Source organism: Bufo gargarizans, chromosome 1 (assembly GCF_014858855.1).
Source record: "Bufo gargarizans isolate SCDJY-AF-19 chromosome 1, ASM1485885v1, whole genome shotgun sequence".
In the NCBI taxonomy this organism is placed as follows: domain Eukaryota; kingdom Metazoa; phylum Chordata; class Amphibia; order Anura; family Bufonidae; genus Bufo; species Bufo gargarizans.
In genome coordinates this window covers 577446405-577461566 of record NC_058080.1, presented here as the reverse complement: position 1 = coordinate 577461566, position 15162 = coordinate 577446405, and the positions used below count along the sequence as shown (strand labels likewise).

General features: G+C 43.0%; 1 protein-coding gene across 1 annotated transcript in view; it reads left to right on the top strand.

Moving 5' to 3' along the window:
* ANAPC7 (anaphase promoting complex subunit 7) overlaps positions 1 to 15162 on the top strand; it is a 78218-nt gene that overhangs the window by 34496 nt on the left and 28560 nt on the right. The window contains exons 3-5 of the mRNA XM_044275762.1: positions 2532 to 2651; positions 4872 to 4983; positions 9756 to 9909. Of these exons, the coding sequence (XP_044131697.1) occupies positions 2532 to 2651; positions 4872 to 4983; positions 9756 to 9909 (386 nt within the window). The remainder of the gene's footprint in view (positions 1 to 2531; positions 2652 to 4871; positions 4984 to 9755; positions 9910 to 15162) is intronic.

The following is a 15162-nucleotide window of genomic DNA, read 5'->3' as shown; positions in this document are numbered from 1 at the left end:
CTTGTTACCTTGCCTCACAAAAAGTGTAATATAGAGCAACCAAAAATCATATGTACCCTAAACTAGTACCAACAATACTGCCACCCTATCCCGTAGTTTCTAAAATGGGGTCACTTTTGGGGAATTTCTACTCTAGGGGTGCAACAGGGGACATGGTGCAAAATCTGCCTTCCAAAAACCGTATGGCATTCCTTTCCTTCTGCGCCCTGCTGTGTGCCCGTACAGCGGTTTGCGACCACATATGGGGTGTTTCTGTAATCTACAGAATCCGGGCCATAAATATAGAGTTTGGTTTGGCTGTTAACCCTTGCTTTGTAACTGGAAAAAAAAATATTAAAATGGAAAATCTGCCAAAAAAGTGAAATTTTGAAATTGTATCTCTATTTTCCATTAATTCTTGTGGAACACCTAAAGGGTTAACTGCGTTTGTAAAATCAGTTTTGAATACCTTGAGGGGTGTAGTTTCTAGAATGGGGTCATTTTTGGGTGGTTTCTATTGTGTAAGCCTCGCAAAGTGACTTCAGACCTGAACTGGTCCCTAAAAATTGGGTTTTTGAAAATTTCTGAAAAACTTCAAGATTTGCTTCTAAGCCTTGTAACATCCCCAAAAAATAAAATATCATTCCCAAAATGATCCAAACATGAAGTAGACATATGGGGAATGTAAAGTAATAACTATTTTTGGAGGTATTACTATGTATTATAGAAGTAGAGAAATTGAAACTTGGAAATTTGCAATTTTTTACAAATTTTTGGTAAATTTGGTATTGTGTGTGTATATGTGTATATATATATATATATATATATATATATATATATATATATATATATATATATATATATAATTTTTTTTTTTTTTTTTTTTCTTCTTCTTCATTTTACCAGTGTCATGAAGTACAATATGTGACGAAAAAAAACTATCTCCGAATGGCCTGGATAAGTCAAAGCGTTTTAAAGTTATCAGCACTTAAAGGGGTTGTCCGGGTTCAGAGCTGAACCCGGACATCCCTCCATTTTCACCCTGGCAGCCCCCCTGACTTGAGCATCGGAGCAGTTCATGCTCCGATGCTCTCCTTTGCCCTGCGCTAAATTGCACAGGGCAAAGGCATTTTTAGGAGTTCCGGTGACGTACCGGGGCTCTCCATGGGGCTGACAGGAACCCCAGTGACGTCACCGGCACTGATGGGCGGGATTTGGCTCTGCCCTAGCCAGTAAAACGGCTAGGGCAGAGCTAAAGCCCGCCCCTCAGAGCCGGTGACGTCACCGAACACACTGCCGGGCGGAAGTTACCGCCCGGCAGTGTGTTATTGAAAACACAAGAGCCTGTGCCCTGCGCGATCTAGCGCAGGGCACGGGAGCGCATCGGAGCATGAGATGCTCCGATGCCAGGCTCAGGAGGGCTGCCGGGGTGAAAATAAGGGTATGTCCGGGTTCAGCTCTGAACCCGGACAACCCCTTTAAAGTGCCACTGGTCAGATTTGCAAAAAATGGCTCCGTACAGTATTCTAACAAAGTTTTATGCGAATCGACTTCACTCCTCCCTAGTCACATCTATTCACAATCAGGCAATTATCAGGAATGTTCGTTTAGTTTCTGATCATTGCTTGTCATTCAGCCGTGTAAAGTCAATTTCACACGGGAGTACTCAGTCTGGGAAATACTCTCCAAGTGACAGCAGTATTTCCCGGAATGAAGACAGCTTTTGTGACAAGAACTCCCAGCATTATAATGATTTCCTGCCTGACCTCCGCTTTATTAAATTGTACTCGCATTATGCTGTCAGTACAATTCAGTACTGCCGAGGTCTGACTGGAAGACATGGTATTATAAGTCATTAAAAATGCCGTAGTTTGTGTCACAAGAGCAGCGTTTAGTCTGGGAAATACTTCTGTCATATGGAGCGTATTTCACGGACTGTAGACGTGCCCGTTAAGTTTACAATGTCTAAAACGTACAAGATTATTAAGTCCGCCTTAGTGTGTGTCTGTTCATGGCAGGGTATTCACGTTCAGGGCTTGTTTTATTGACTACACACCCTAGAAGGCAAATTACAGACCAAGCTCTGTCCAAACGTTGTGACAACAGGGATGCTGGGTGATTGAAGCTGTGCGATCTGTGGATTCTGCACAGCAAGGGTACAGCAACACGGCATGATGGCGTCACGGTGTCCGAGTACTGCTGTGGTCTTCTGGGTGGCAGCGGGCTCTAATTTAACTAATGTGGTTCGTAACGTTCAGTGGGTCTGTATTGTGCCTTCAATACTGCGCGGCCATTAACAATACAGACCCACTAAACGGTGCAATCTTATTAGTCTAATTAGAGCCCAATGCGGCCCGTACGACCACAGCAGTACTCGAACACAGCCGCATGGTCATACCCTAACTTTTTTTTAAGTTTTTGTAGATGTCACATAGGTGAGCCTTTGCTATAAACCAGCTATTTTGTTGCACCCAAGTCCTCAGTGTATAATGTTGATTCTTTCCCATTACTTCTACCTCACGGCCGCTTGTTCTTGTTGCTTTTCTCTGCAGAGTCTCCCATCAGAGATTGAAGTAAAGTATAAAATGGCAGAATGTTACACCATGCTCAAACAAGATAAAGATGCTGTTGCCATATTGGATGGCATCCCTTCCCGACAAAGAACTCCAAAGGTAAATTGATGCCATAAAAATGTAGGTCATACTTCCCTACATTTTTTATTTATTTTTTTCCTTCAAAAAATAGCCTCCGCACATGTGTTTGAGTGTGCAAATGGACTGGGGGGCATGTATCAATAATGGCGTAATATGCGGCAATAAAATACTAACATTACAAATCAAAAGTTGTGATGTTATTTCACCTCATATATCACAAGGCGCACGCCACCTTTTAAAATGTGATTTTTATAAATATAAACTTGATTATCCGCCTATGGCACTAAAATGTGACATTTTAAAACTAAAAATGCGCCATTTCAGCCGCCCCTGCCAGACCACACTTGCGACTTTTAAAATTATATTTGCGACATTTGAAGCGTATTTGCAACATTTTCTCTGGCTTAAAGTGATAGTCCGAGTTCAGAGCTGAACCCGGACATACCTCCATTTTCACCCAGGCAGCCCCCCTGACACGAGCATTGGAGCAGTTCATGCTCCGATGCTCTCCTTTGCCCTGCGCTAAATCGCACAGGGCAAAGGCATTTTTTGGAGATCCAGTGACATACTGGGGGCTCTCCATGCGGCTGCAAGAAAGCCCGGTGACGTCACTAACACTGATGGGTTGTATTTAGCGCTGCCCTAGCCAGTAAAACGGCTAAGGCAGCGCTAAAGCCCGGCCATCAATGCTGGTGATGTCACCGAACACACTGCCGGGTGAAAACAAGAGACCGTGCCCTGCGTGATCTAGCGCAGGGTAAGGGAGCGCATTGGAGCATGAGATGCGAGCCTCAGGGGGGCTGCCTGGGTGAAAATAAGGGTATGTCCGGGTTCAGCTCTGAACCTAGACAACCCCTTTAACTGTCGCAACAATTAGAGCTATTCCTGTGGATAAGTGAGGCGTAATATGCGCCAATTTGATAACCCCATCCACTTTTACATTTTATAGCTAATTTCTGGTGTGATGCATTCTTTATGGTGAAAATGCTGGAGAGAACATTTAGTATATTTGGGTCAAATCAAAACGGCATTCTTTTTGACACGTTTTACGCCATAATTCCGGCGCAACATGCTAAGGGTACTTTCACACTAGGGTTATTCTTTTCTGCCACTGAGTTCCATCTTAGGGGCTTAATACTGGAAAAGAACTGATCAGTTTTATCCTAATGCATTCTGAATGGAGAGTAATCCGGTCAGGATGTCTTCAGTTCAGTCTTTTTTTCCTTTTCAGGATGGAGATAATACCGCAGCATGCTTCGGTTTTATCTCCGTCCAAACTTGCCGTAGTGCCAGATCCAGCATTTTTTCCTATTGAAATGCATTAATGCAGACTCTGGCCCTGAGTGTTCCGGCAATACGGATCCGCATGCTCAAACCGCCCCAAAAAATGCCGGATCCGTTTTTCCGGATGACACCGGAGAGACTGATCCGGCATTTCAATGCATTTGTCATACAGATCAGGATTCTGATCCGTCTGACAAATGCCATCAGTTTGCATGCATTTTGAGACGGATCCAGCAGGCAGGTCCGGCGACGGAACTGCCTGCCGGAATCCTCTGCCGCAAGTGTGAAAGTAGCCTTAGTAAGTGTTCCCCATTGGGGCAGATTTACTTTTTAAAGGGAACCTGTCACCGGGATTTTGTGTATAGAGCTGAGGACATGGGTTGCTAGATGGCCGCTAGCACATCCGCAATACCCAGTCCCCATAGCTCTGTGTGCTTTTATTGTGTCAAAAAAACAATTTGATACATATGCAAATTAACCCGAGATGAGTCCTGTCCCTGACTCATCTCACGCACAGGACTCATCTCAGGTTATTTTCCATATGTATCAAATCGTTTTTTTGACACAATAAAAGCACACAGAGCTTTGGGGACTGGATATTGTGGATGTGCTAGCGGCCATCTAGCAACCGATGTCCTCAGCTCTATACACAAAATCCCGGTGACAGGTTCCCTTTAAAGGGGTTGTCCAGGAATACCAAATTTTTAACCGATGCTTGCAGCCTGCCGCTACTATCGAAACATTCATATATACCTGCCCCTTGCCGCTCTGGTCCTCCACGCTGGCTCCTGTGTGTCCATCTTCCGGCCCCTGGCTTGTTTACCATGGGCATGGTCGCCTCCTCACAGCAGCCAACCACTGGCCACAGCAGTGATGTCTCTTGTGGACACTACTGAAATGTTAAAGGTGTTTTATTACTGCAGCTACTGTATTATAACTTTCCTTATCTTGCAGATCAATATGATGCTAGCCAATTTGTACAAGAAGGCCGGGCAAGAACGATCTGCTGTGACAAGTTACAAGGAAGTGTTGAGACAGTGTCCTTTGGCGCTAGATGCCATTTTAGGTGTGAATTAACGTCATTTTCTCTTTCTTTATTTCCCCTCAACATGAGATTTGATGGTAAAACCCCAGTTTGCTTTTCTTAGTTTGCATGTTGGAAAGAGTCTCAAGAAATGCACATGCTCCATACTTTTTTATATTTTCAGTAGCTTAAAATAAATGTTATATATTTTTTTCTGTTTTGGAAGGATTAAAATGGCCGTGCCACCTTCTCTCAGCTCAAATTGAACAAAACCTGTAATTGGGAACTATTGACTTCCTCTTCACGTGGACATTTTTGCCTGCATGGAGAGAGAGAAAAAATAAAGTTTTAATTCAGCCGTGCAATTAAAGCTGGAGAGAAGCTGTGCCTCATTGAAGGATCTGAAAAGTCTGGTGCCAAGTAGGGTTTGACACAAGAGCTCCTATTGTGAAGATGCGGAGTATTGATTGATCTGTGGGCAATACAGTGAGATTTAATTTTAGAATGCAATGGCTTGCACTGTTGGGAATGAGTCATATGCATAGTGGGTGCAATGGCAACACCGTATCAAGGCAAAAGGAACAGATGAAAAATTACTAGCAGGTTATTGAAAGTCATCCTCGCTCCTAGGGTGGTTTTGAATTAACAGATGATTAAATACATTTTTTTTTTGTGAAGTTTCATAACCTGACTAATTTTGCAAGTGTATTGAATTTGAAAAATATATTAAAAATGTTCATGTTCTCCTGACTATGGAACACTCTGGACCATAGGACCCAACCATAATTAGAAGCATAAAATGGAAAAACATGATTTTTACTAGGGATCGACTGATATTGATTTTTTTTTTTTTTTTTTTTAGAACCGATAATCGGTGAACTTTCAGGCTGATGGCCGATAATTTATACTGATATTTTATATATTATATTAGTTGGTAGTCACTGAGGTGATGGAAATTTTGGCTTTTGGCACTAGTATATTATAAATTAAATTAATAGAGCCCTTAGTTGGTAGTCAATTTATAATATACTAGTGCCAAATGCCACACTATCCTCCCCTTGTCACTGACTTTATTAACTCCTATCAGACCTCAGATGAATAAAAATAAAAAAAATACTCGCCTCTCCTGCGCCGCGGCTCCTCTTCCTCTCCGGGTCCACCGTCTCGCTCCCCTGTGTTCTCAGGCCCGCGCTGCTGTCACCTGACAGTTTGCACCGTCAGGTCATAGTGTGTGCATTACGTCCTGACACTGTACATGGTCAGCACAGTGCAGCGCGGGCCCCATCAAAGACCAAGGAGGGGGAGTATCAGAAGCGCTTGCTGCGCTTCTTTCCTGCTCCCGGCACCCGATGCATACTAGTGAGCACTTTCATAAGCGCTCACTAGTATTCGCATTATCTGCATATCTGCAATGTTAGATGCCAATACTGATAATGTGTAAAATCCTTAAAGGGAGCCTGTCACTGGGCTTTTGTGTATAGAGCTGAGGCCATGGGTTGCTAGATGGCCGCTAGCACATCCACAATACCCAGTCCCCATAGCTCTGTGTGCTTTTATTGTGTAAAAAAACCCGATTTGATACATATGCAAATTAACCTGAGATGAGTCCTGTATGTGAGATGAATCAGGGACAGGACTCATCTCGGGTTAATTTGCATATGTATCAAATCTATACACAAAATCCTGGTGACATCGGCCTTTAATATTGGCTGATAATATCGGTACTTCCGATAATTGGTTGATCCCTAATTTTTACAGTACACTTTCTATGGGCAATATTCAGATGGAATAGTTTAAAGGGTTCTACAAGACTTAAAGGCTATGTACACCTTCAGAGGCAATTTTTGTTTGACTATCACAAAGGGTTAACTGTCTTCTAATAACTCTCATCTCTAAACTACGGTACTAAAGCCCCATTCACACTTAGAGTAGAATCTTGAGCTTACCTGGAGGGGGCTGTATGTGTGAACGCAAACATCCCAGATATCTGTCCCTGACTTCCCAGGCTTTTTCTCGCCAGAGCCCTAGTACTAGCCCATGCCTAAAGTTCCCGCCCTTGCCTAGGGATCTGGAACATTTTTCTCTAGTGAGAATGCACCAAATATAGAACATCTCCAGGGTGGTTGCTACATGTGTTGAAGTCCAACTTCAGTAAATCATCAGACCTGATCATCCAGAAATATTCCGGAGTTTAGGTGTGAAAACAGCTTAAGAGGACATAAAGACTTTAAGACACATTCTTATCGGCAAGATAAGAACTGAGCTATAATGAGTGTTTATAAGGTCAGAGAGAAGGAGCCTATCAGCTCCCCAACTGACGGAAAAGAGAGAAAATCCAGAGGCTGCTTCTAGTGCTTCTCAGCTATGTACAGGAAAAAAAGGACTCCATATTTTTAATAAAGACCAATTAAAAAGATTTTTAGCTCAAAATGAATACAATGCAATAAAAAATAAAATAAAATTTCCCCCCAAAGGTGCACATAGCACTTCAAAGTGGCCGACCTGTAGTGGCGTTCATACTTACTTGATTCCCACAGCTGGGTTCCGACTACATTTCTCCCCGTCTGTCTCTGCAGCTCTGCGATTCTCTGGCATCAACATCCTGTTGACTGGCACCACATGACTGCTGCATTCAATCAGTGATGCCTGTCGATCGCGGAGCTGCAAGAACAGCCGGGGTGAAATGGAGCCAGTACCCAGCGGTGAGGACCAGGTAAGTATGAACCCCACCGCAGGTCGGCCACTCTCAGGTCTTTTTAAGTCCTGGATACCCCTTTAAGTCTTTTAAGATATTGTATCACAGTGCCACACCACCATGCCAGCCACGGCTAGAACATCCTGGCAGAATAGAAACTGCAGTTTGAAGCCGGCCATACGGTCATCCATGGGATTGTTTGTACAAATGATCTGACCAGGAACATAGATGAGACTGGCTGATCAAGGAAACCTGTTTAGATAAAAAGATAAAATGCCCTGGGCTTTCATAAAATGGTGAATTTGGCCGTTCACGTCAATTGTTTTTGGCCAACCATGGACACATTTTTCCAGCCAGACATTACATCTTTGGCAGATAGCATTCTGCTGCCGGCCATTGAAAATATTGTTTGCTTTACATTTTCAAATATTCTTCATCTGAAATGACCAAAACCAGCCACATTAGCTGATTTTGTGTATGGGCAGCTTTACTTTGCAGTGGTTACAAATGAAATAAAAGAAACTAAGGCTACTTTCACACTAGCGTTCGGGCGGATCCGTTCTGAACGGATCCGCTCATAATAATGCAGACGGAGGCTCCGTTCAGAACGGATCCGTCTGCATTAAAATGGCAAAAAAAAAGCTAAGTGTGAAAATAGCCTGAGCGGATCCGTCCAGACTTTCAATGTAAAGTCAATGGGGGACGGATCCGCTTGAAGATTGAGCCACATTGTGGCATCTTCAAACGGATCCGTCCCCATTGACTTACATTGTAAGTCTGGACGGATCCGCACGCCTCCGCACGGCCCGGCGGACACCCGAACGCTGCAAGCAGCGTTCAGCTGTCCGCCTGTCCGTGCGGAGGCGAGCGGAGCGGAGGCTGAACGCCGCCAGACTGATGCAGTCTGAGCGGATCCGCTCCATTCAGACTGCATCAGGGCTGGACGGCTGCGTTCGGGTCCGCTCGTGAGCTCCTTCAAACGGAGCTCACGAGCGGACCAGCGAACGCTAGTGTGAAAGGAGCCTAAAAGAGCTCACCATGTTCCCTGTCAGAGATTACATGTCTTCATTATACTAGAGTGCTAGTAAAACTTGGTGGTTTTAGGTCCAGAACTTCTGGATTAAAAATTGATCCTTTTATTGAGTTTCCATTAGTAAGACTATCATGTGAAAAGTTTTATGCTTATGCTTTGACTAAGAACTCTGTGTGATATGTGTAAGTGTATTACTGTTCACCTGTTGGTGCATTTTTATTGGAAACCCAATAAATCCAGAAGTGTTGAGGACCACCTCATTTTTGTATGTGTACAAATGTCTAGGTTATCTATTCATTGAACAGTCAGATTTTACAGAAGTTGGTGTAGATGGAGACTTGATGGGACAATACCATAGAAAACCATGAGATTCTGGAATCCGTTTTCCTCCAGAAACTCCAGAGGGAATAAAACTGTCCAACATGTATATGGGAACTCAGCCTAATATGTGACCTTTCACTTGGACATTTTGTACACACAGCTAAGAACAGGCTGCTTCCAGAACATTGCACTACCAAAACCATAGATACACATGGACTAAGATACACAGATTTACTCCGGCAGGTGTTTGGACTTCAGATTTGCACATCGGATGTGCCAGAAAATGGCTGCAGTTTTTTTTGTTTAGTTTTTTTGTAGCAAAAAGTGTCAAAGTTCAAAAATATTTAATATTAATACATAGATAAGCTTACCATGGAGCCACCTGCTGCTCCATGATGCTGTGTTTGTGTCTAAGCAGAAGTGATCACAGATTAGCATAGCCACAGTGACGTTCTGGTACTATAGATGATCACCACCCTGTGCATAGTGGGCGGTTGTCACTGTGGAGACACTGGTGTCCTCTAATGTATTATCTTCATCAGTAGCAAAAGAAGATTGCAGCACTTTCCAGTGGATAAAACTCGGTTCTTGAATCCATTTTGTTACAGAGACCCGCTTCAAGACCTCAGGTAGCCTCTGTATGGTGTCGAGACATAAGTTTTATGCACTGCTGAGTGCCGCAATCTTCCTAGCAGTCCTTTGCTATATTGCGTGTGCAGTTGAGTTCTTTGCTGTGTTAATATGTAGTCTCTTTTCTATTTGCAGGTCTGTTGTCCCTTTCTGTAAAAGGTGCAGAAGTAGCCTCCATGACACTGAATGTTATTCAGAGCATTTCCAATCTGGACTGGCTCTCTGCCTGGATCAAAGCGTATGCCTTTGTGCACACAGGGGACAACACCAGAGCAATTAATACAATCTGGTAAGTCTACAGTGTATTAAGAGAAAACTGTGACCCCAACTAAGAAAATATATTTTGAGGCAATTGAGTTGCTTTAATAGTTGCTAGATGTGTTTTAAGTACACCACTTAAAGGGGTTAAAGTTTTTTGCTATCTCAGCCTTTCATGGCACGACCACAATAGGGGGTAGGGGAACCACCGCCCAGAGGCAGGGCACTCCAAAACTGTGTCATGTGCTACGACTGTGATCTGCATTTAACAGCATAAAAAATGGCAAACATTTGCGATAAAAAGCTATAATAATTGCAATACAATGTACATTCAATGACATAAAGAATGCCCAATGTATGATCTTATGTATATAGGGAGTTCCAGCTGGAACATGTTATTTACATAATTAACCCCTTAGCGACATAACCGTAGTGCAGCCAATCATTTCATAACCGTAGTTTAACTAGTTTTCACACTTATGCGATTGAAAAAGTAGTTGTTCCTTTGAGAGGTGGTGATATGAAGAAGGTTTTGCAGCGGGAGGCATGTTGGATATTCGGACTGAATACCAGATATCCTCAGGGTCTCAATCTGAGGAAAGAACTGATGTATTTTTATTAATCCAACATGCATAAGTGAATAATGGCCATTATTTAGTTCCACCGATAGCTACATGAGAATGTCCTAGTAATTTAGATGTCTTCTTATTTTTATACCTATTTTTCATATTTGACTTCTTATCCCATTCACACTATGCATTTTTAAAAAAAAATACTTGAGTCTAGAGTTCTGATTCAGGACAAGTGCTGTATTAGAAATAGATCATGCCCTGGAAATGTGCTTTTGTATTTTGTATCCTGTATTTTATACTTTGTATCTTGTGGGATTTAACACACATATATTTTTTATGCTGTTAAAGAGGACCTTTCATGGGTCCAAAGAATATGCACTTAGTAGCAGGCTGCATAGAGCGGCGCCCAGGGATCTAAGTGCACTTACTATTATTCCTGGGCGCCGCTCCGTTCGCCCACTGTGGCCCCCGGTAATTTCTCAGCTTTCGGTCCAAGTAGGAGGAGACGCCAGTGTCTCTCCTTTTTCCCTGACAGCAGCACTGTCCAATCACAGCGCAGAGCTCAGAGCCAGGGAGGTTTTTTTTTTTTCTCCCTGGCTCTGAGCTCTGCGCTGTGATTGGACAGCGCTGCTGTCGGGGAGAAGGAGAGACACTGGAGTTTCCTCCTACTTGGACCGAATGTTGAGAAATTACCGGGGAACGGAGCGGCGCCCAGGAATAATAGTAAGTGCACTTAGATCCCTGGGCGCCGCTCTATGTAGGCTGCTACTAAGTGCATATTCTTTGGACCCATGAAAGGTCCTCTTTAAATGCAGAAATGCAGATCACAGGTGTAGCACATGACAGAGTTTGAAACGCGTCGATTGTGCGGTGGTGTAAGGTGGAGGCCACGCGCTGTAATTTGTTACCGAAAATAAAGACGAAGCAACAAAACTATTTACAAGTGCTGGAACTTTCTTTACGTCATACATCAGCCTGCCAGAGGGAGTAGTGCGATTCATCACTCCACAGAACATGTTTCCACTGCTCCAGAGTCCAGTGGTGGCGTGCGTTACCACTCCGTCCAGCGTATGGCATTTTTCATTGGTGATATAAGGCTTGCATGCAGCTGCTCAGCCGTATCGTGAAGCTCCAGGCAGTAGTACACAGTTTTTGTGCTGATGTTAATGCCAGAGGAGGTTTGGGCCTCTGCAATTTGCAGTCTGCAGATCGTTGGGGACATAAGTGAGCTCTTTAGAAGGACCCAAGTCTTTGTAAAGGCAGATTGCATGCTAGGTGCTGGATTTTATACACCCGCGGCAATGAGACTGAATGAGACTCCTTAATTCAGTGATTAACAGGAGTATCCCAGTACCTTTGCCTATATATTGGGTGTGGGCATGCTTAGATGCAGTTCAAGACAAAAATTGTTTGATTATTCTTTATTTTTTTTATTCCCTCAGTGTCTGTAAGTGGCCTTAAAGTGATGACTTATAATTATTGAACAAATACGTATACAGTGGGGAAAATAAATATTTGATAAACTGGGGATTTGGCAAGTTTTCCCACCTACAAAGAATAGAGGCACAGAATCTTAAAAAAAAAAAATCCAGAAAATCACATTGTATGAATTTGCCTTTTATTGCAAGAAATAGGTATTTGATACAATAGAAAAACAGAACTTAGAGGACCTTTTACTACAATAAAAAATCTAAACTAAGCATACAGACATGGAGAGCGGCGCCCAGGGATCTCCCTGCACTTATTATTATCCCTGGGCGCCGCTCCGTTCTCCCGGTATCTTCAGATTTTCGGCTCAACTGGGAGGAGCCTGCTGGCGTCCTTCTCCCAGGCTGTAGCGCTGGCCAATCGCAGCGCTCAGCTCATAGGCTGAGAGTTTTTTTTTTTTCTCTCAGGCTATGAGCTGAGAGCTGCGATTGGCCAGCGCTACAAGCCTGGGAGAAGACTACGCCGGCAGGCTCCTCCCAGTTGAGCCGAAAATCTGATGATACCGGCGGAGCCTATACCAGGAGAATGGAGCAGCGTGCAGGGAGATCCCTGGGCGCCGCTCTCCATGTCTGTATTCTTAGTTTAGATTTTTTATTGTAGTGAAAGGTCCTCTTTAATATTTGGTACAGAAACCTTAGTTTACAATTACAGAGGTCAGAAGTTTCCTGTAGTTCTTGACCAAGTTTGCGCACACTGCAGCAGGGATTTTGGCCCATTCCTCCACACATTATCTTTCAGGTTTTGGAGCAGTCGCTGGGTACATTGAGTCAGCTTCCTCGAAAGATTTTCGATTGGGTTCAGGTCTGGAGACTGGCTAGGCCACCCCAGGACCTTTGAAATGCTTGCTTACTGAGCCACTCCTTAGTTGCCCTGGCTGTGTGTTTCGAGTCATTGTCATGCTGGAAGACCCAGCCACGACCAGTCTTCAATGCTCTTACTGAGGGATGGAGGTTGTTGGCCAAAATCTCACGATACATGGCCCCATCCATCTTCCCTTCAATACAGTACAGTCATCCTGTCCCCTTTGCAGAAAAGCACCCCCCAAAGTATGAGTCCTGAAAGAAGAAAGAAGATTATGCCGGCTACGCGAACAAGTGGATGAGGTGAGTTATGTTTTTATTATGTTTTAACCTTCAATTGACATTATACTTAGCATTCTGTATTAAAGAACGGGTTTAGGATCGGTGTTCTGTAGATTTTATTATTTTCCATTAGAACATGGTTATAATGGAAAAAAAAAGCATTCTTTAATACAGAATGCCAAGTATGTCAATTGAGGATTAAAACATAACTCGCCTCATCCACTTGTTCGCGCAGCCGTCATTGTCTTCTTTCAGGACGTGCAAAAGGACCTTTGACGTTATCGCACTCACCACGTGGTGAGCGTGGTGACGTCAGCGCAGGTCCTGCTGAATGAAGATAGAAGGCTCTTCTATCCTCATTCAGAAGGACCTGCGCTGACATCACTGTGCTCGCCACGTGGTGAGTGCGATTACGTCAAAGGTCCTTTTGCAGGTCCTGCAAGAAGAAAAAAGAAGACTTTGCCGGCTGCGTGATTAAGTGGATGAGGTGAGTATTATTATTATTATTATTATTATTATTATTATTATTATTAATAATAAAAAATACAAATATTTATATAAAATAATAAAAATATTATTTTTATTATTAATAATAATAAAAATATTATATATATATATATATATATATATATATTATTTTTTTATTTATTTTTTACCCCCTCAAGGGACATTTTACTTAGCATTCTGTATTAAGAATGCTATGCTTTTCCCTTATAACAATGTTATAAGGGAAAATAATACAGTGAATAGACTTTAATGGGGTTCGGGGTTGCTCTTCCCTATCATCTCCTAGCAACCATGCGTGAAACTCGCACCACATCTGCACTTGCTTGCGGATGCTTGCGATTTTCATGTAGCCCCATTCATTTCCATGGGGCCTGCGTTGCGTGAAAAACGCTGAATATAGAACATGCTGCGATTTCCACGCAGCGCACAAGTGATGCGTGAAAATCACCGCTCCTCTGCACAGCCCCATTGAAGTGAATTGGTCTGGATTCAGTGCAGGTGCAACACGTTCACCTCACGCATTGCACCCACGCGGAATTCTCGCCCGCGTGAAAGGGGCCTAACAGGTCTGTGAGACCCAGAATTCTTGCTGGTTGGTAGGTGATCAAATGCTTATTTCATGCAATAAAATGCAAATTAATTACTTAAGAATCATACAATGTGGTTTTTCTGGATTTTTATTTTTTTAGATTCTGTCTCACAATTGAAGTGCACCTACGTAAAAAATTACAGACCTCAAATACCATCAAATACTTATTTTACCCACTGTATAGCACTGATGTCCCCTAAACAAGCTGCACTATAAAGCTTGGAACGTTCGCTTTATCGGTAAAGATTAGATGTTGGCTGATCATCTCGGGTAAATGGGGTCTCCCAACTGCAAACATTGGCAGGAGATGAGAATGGGCAAGTTTGAATTCCACTGCCGCTCCTTTTGTTCTCAGGGAGATGAGTCGTTGCTAGAGGAGTCTAGCATGTCTCTTCCTACTGAGAACATCTGCTTACTTGGCTGGGCTGAGCAGGTGTGTGCACATGGGGGTTGAGATTTAATTTCCAAATTACATACAAGCAATAATTTGGCTTCTCAGTAGGACGTTAATGGGTTTTACAGCTTTGCAACCACCCTTTCATACTGGTCTATTCCATCTAGTGAAATCGCTGTGTAGTCTCTTCCATTTCTACTGCTTTCTGGTAATTGAAGACTGTCAGTATATGTGCCAGGTTAGGCTCTGTTCATATCTGCACTTACCTCCTTTGACGGTTTCATTAGAGAAATAGAAAAACTACAAAATATAACGGCGGTGTCAAACGTGTCACATGACTGATGGACCCCATTGACTCTAAAGGTTTTAGTTTTTTGTTTTTTTCCTTCCTCTTTCCCCTCCTCCCTAACAAAGCCTCTGACACAGATATGAACACTGACTTTAAGGGTTGTCTCACTTCAGCAAATGGCATTTATCACGTACAGAAAGTTAATACAAGGCACTTACTAATGTACTGTGATTGGCCATATTGCTCCTTTGCTGGCTGGATTCATTTTTCCATCACATTGTGCACTGCTCATATCCAGGGGTTATGACTACCCTACAATCCAGCAGTCGTGGTCGTGCTTGCACTCTATAGGAAAAAGTCCTG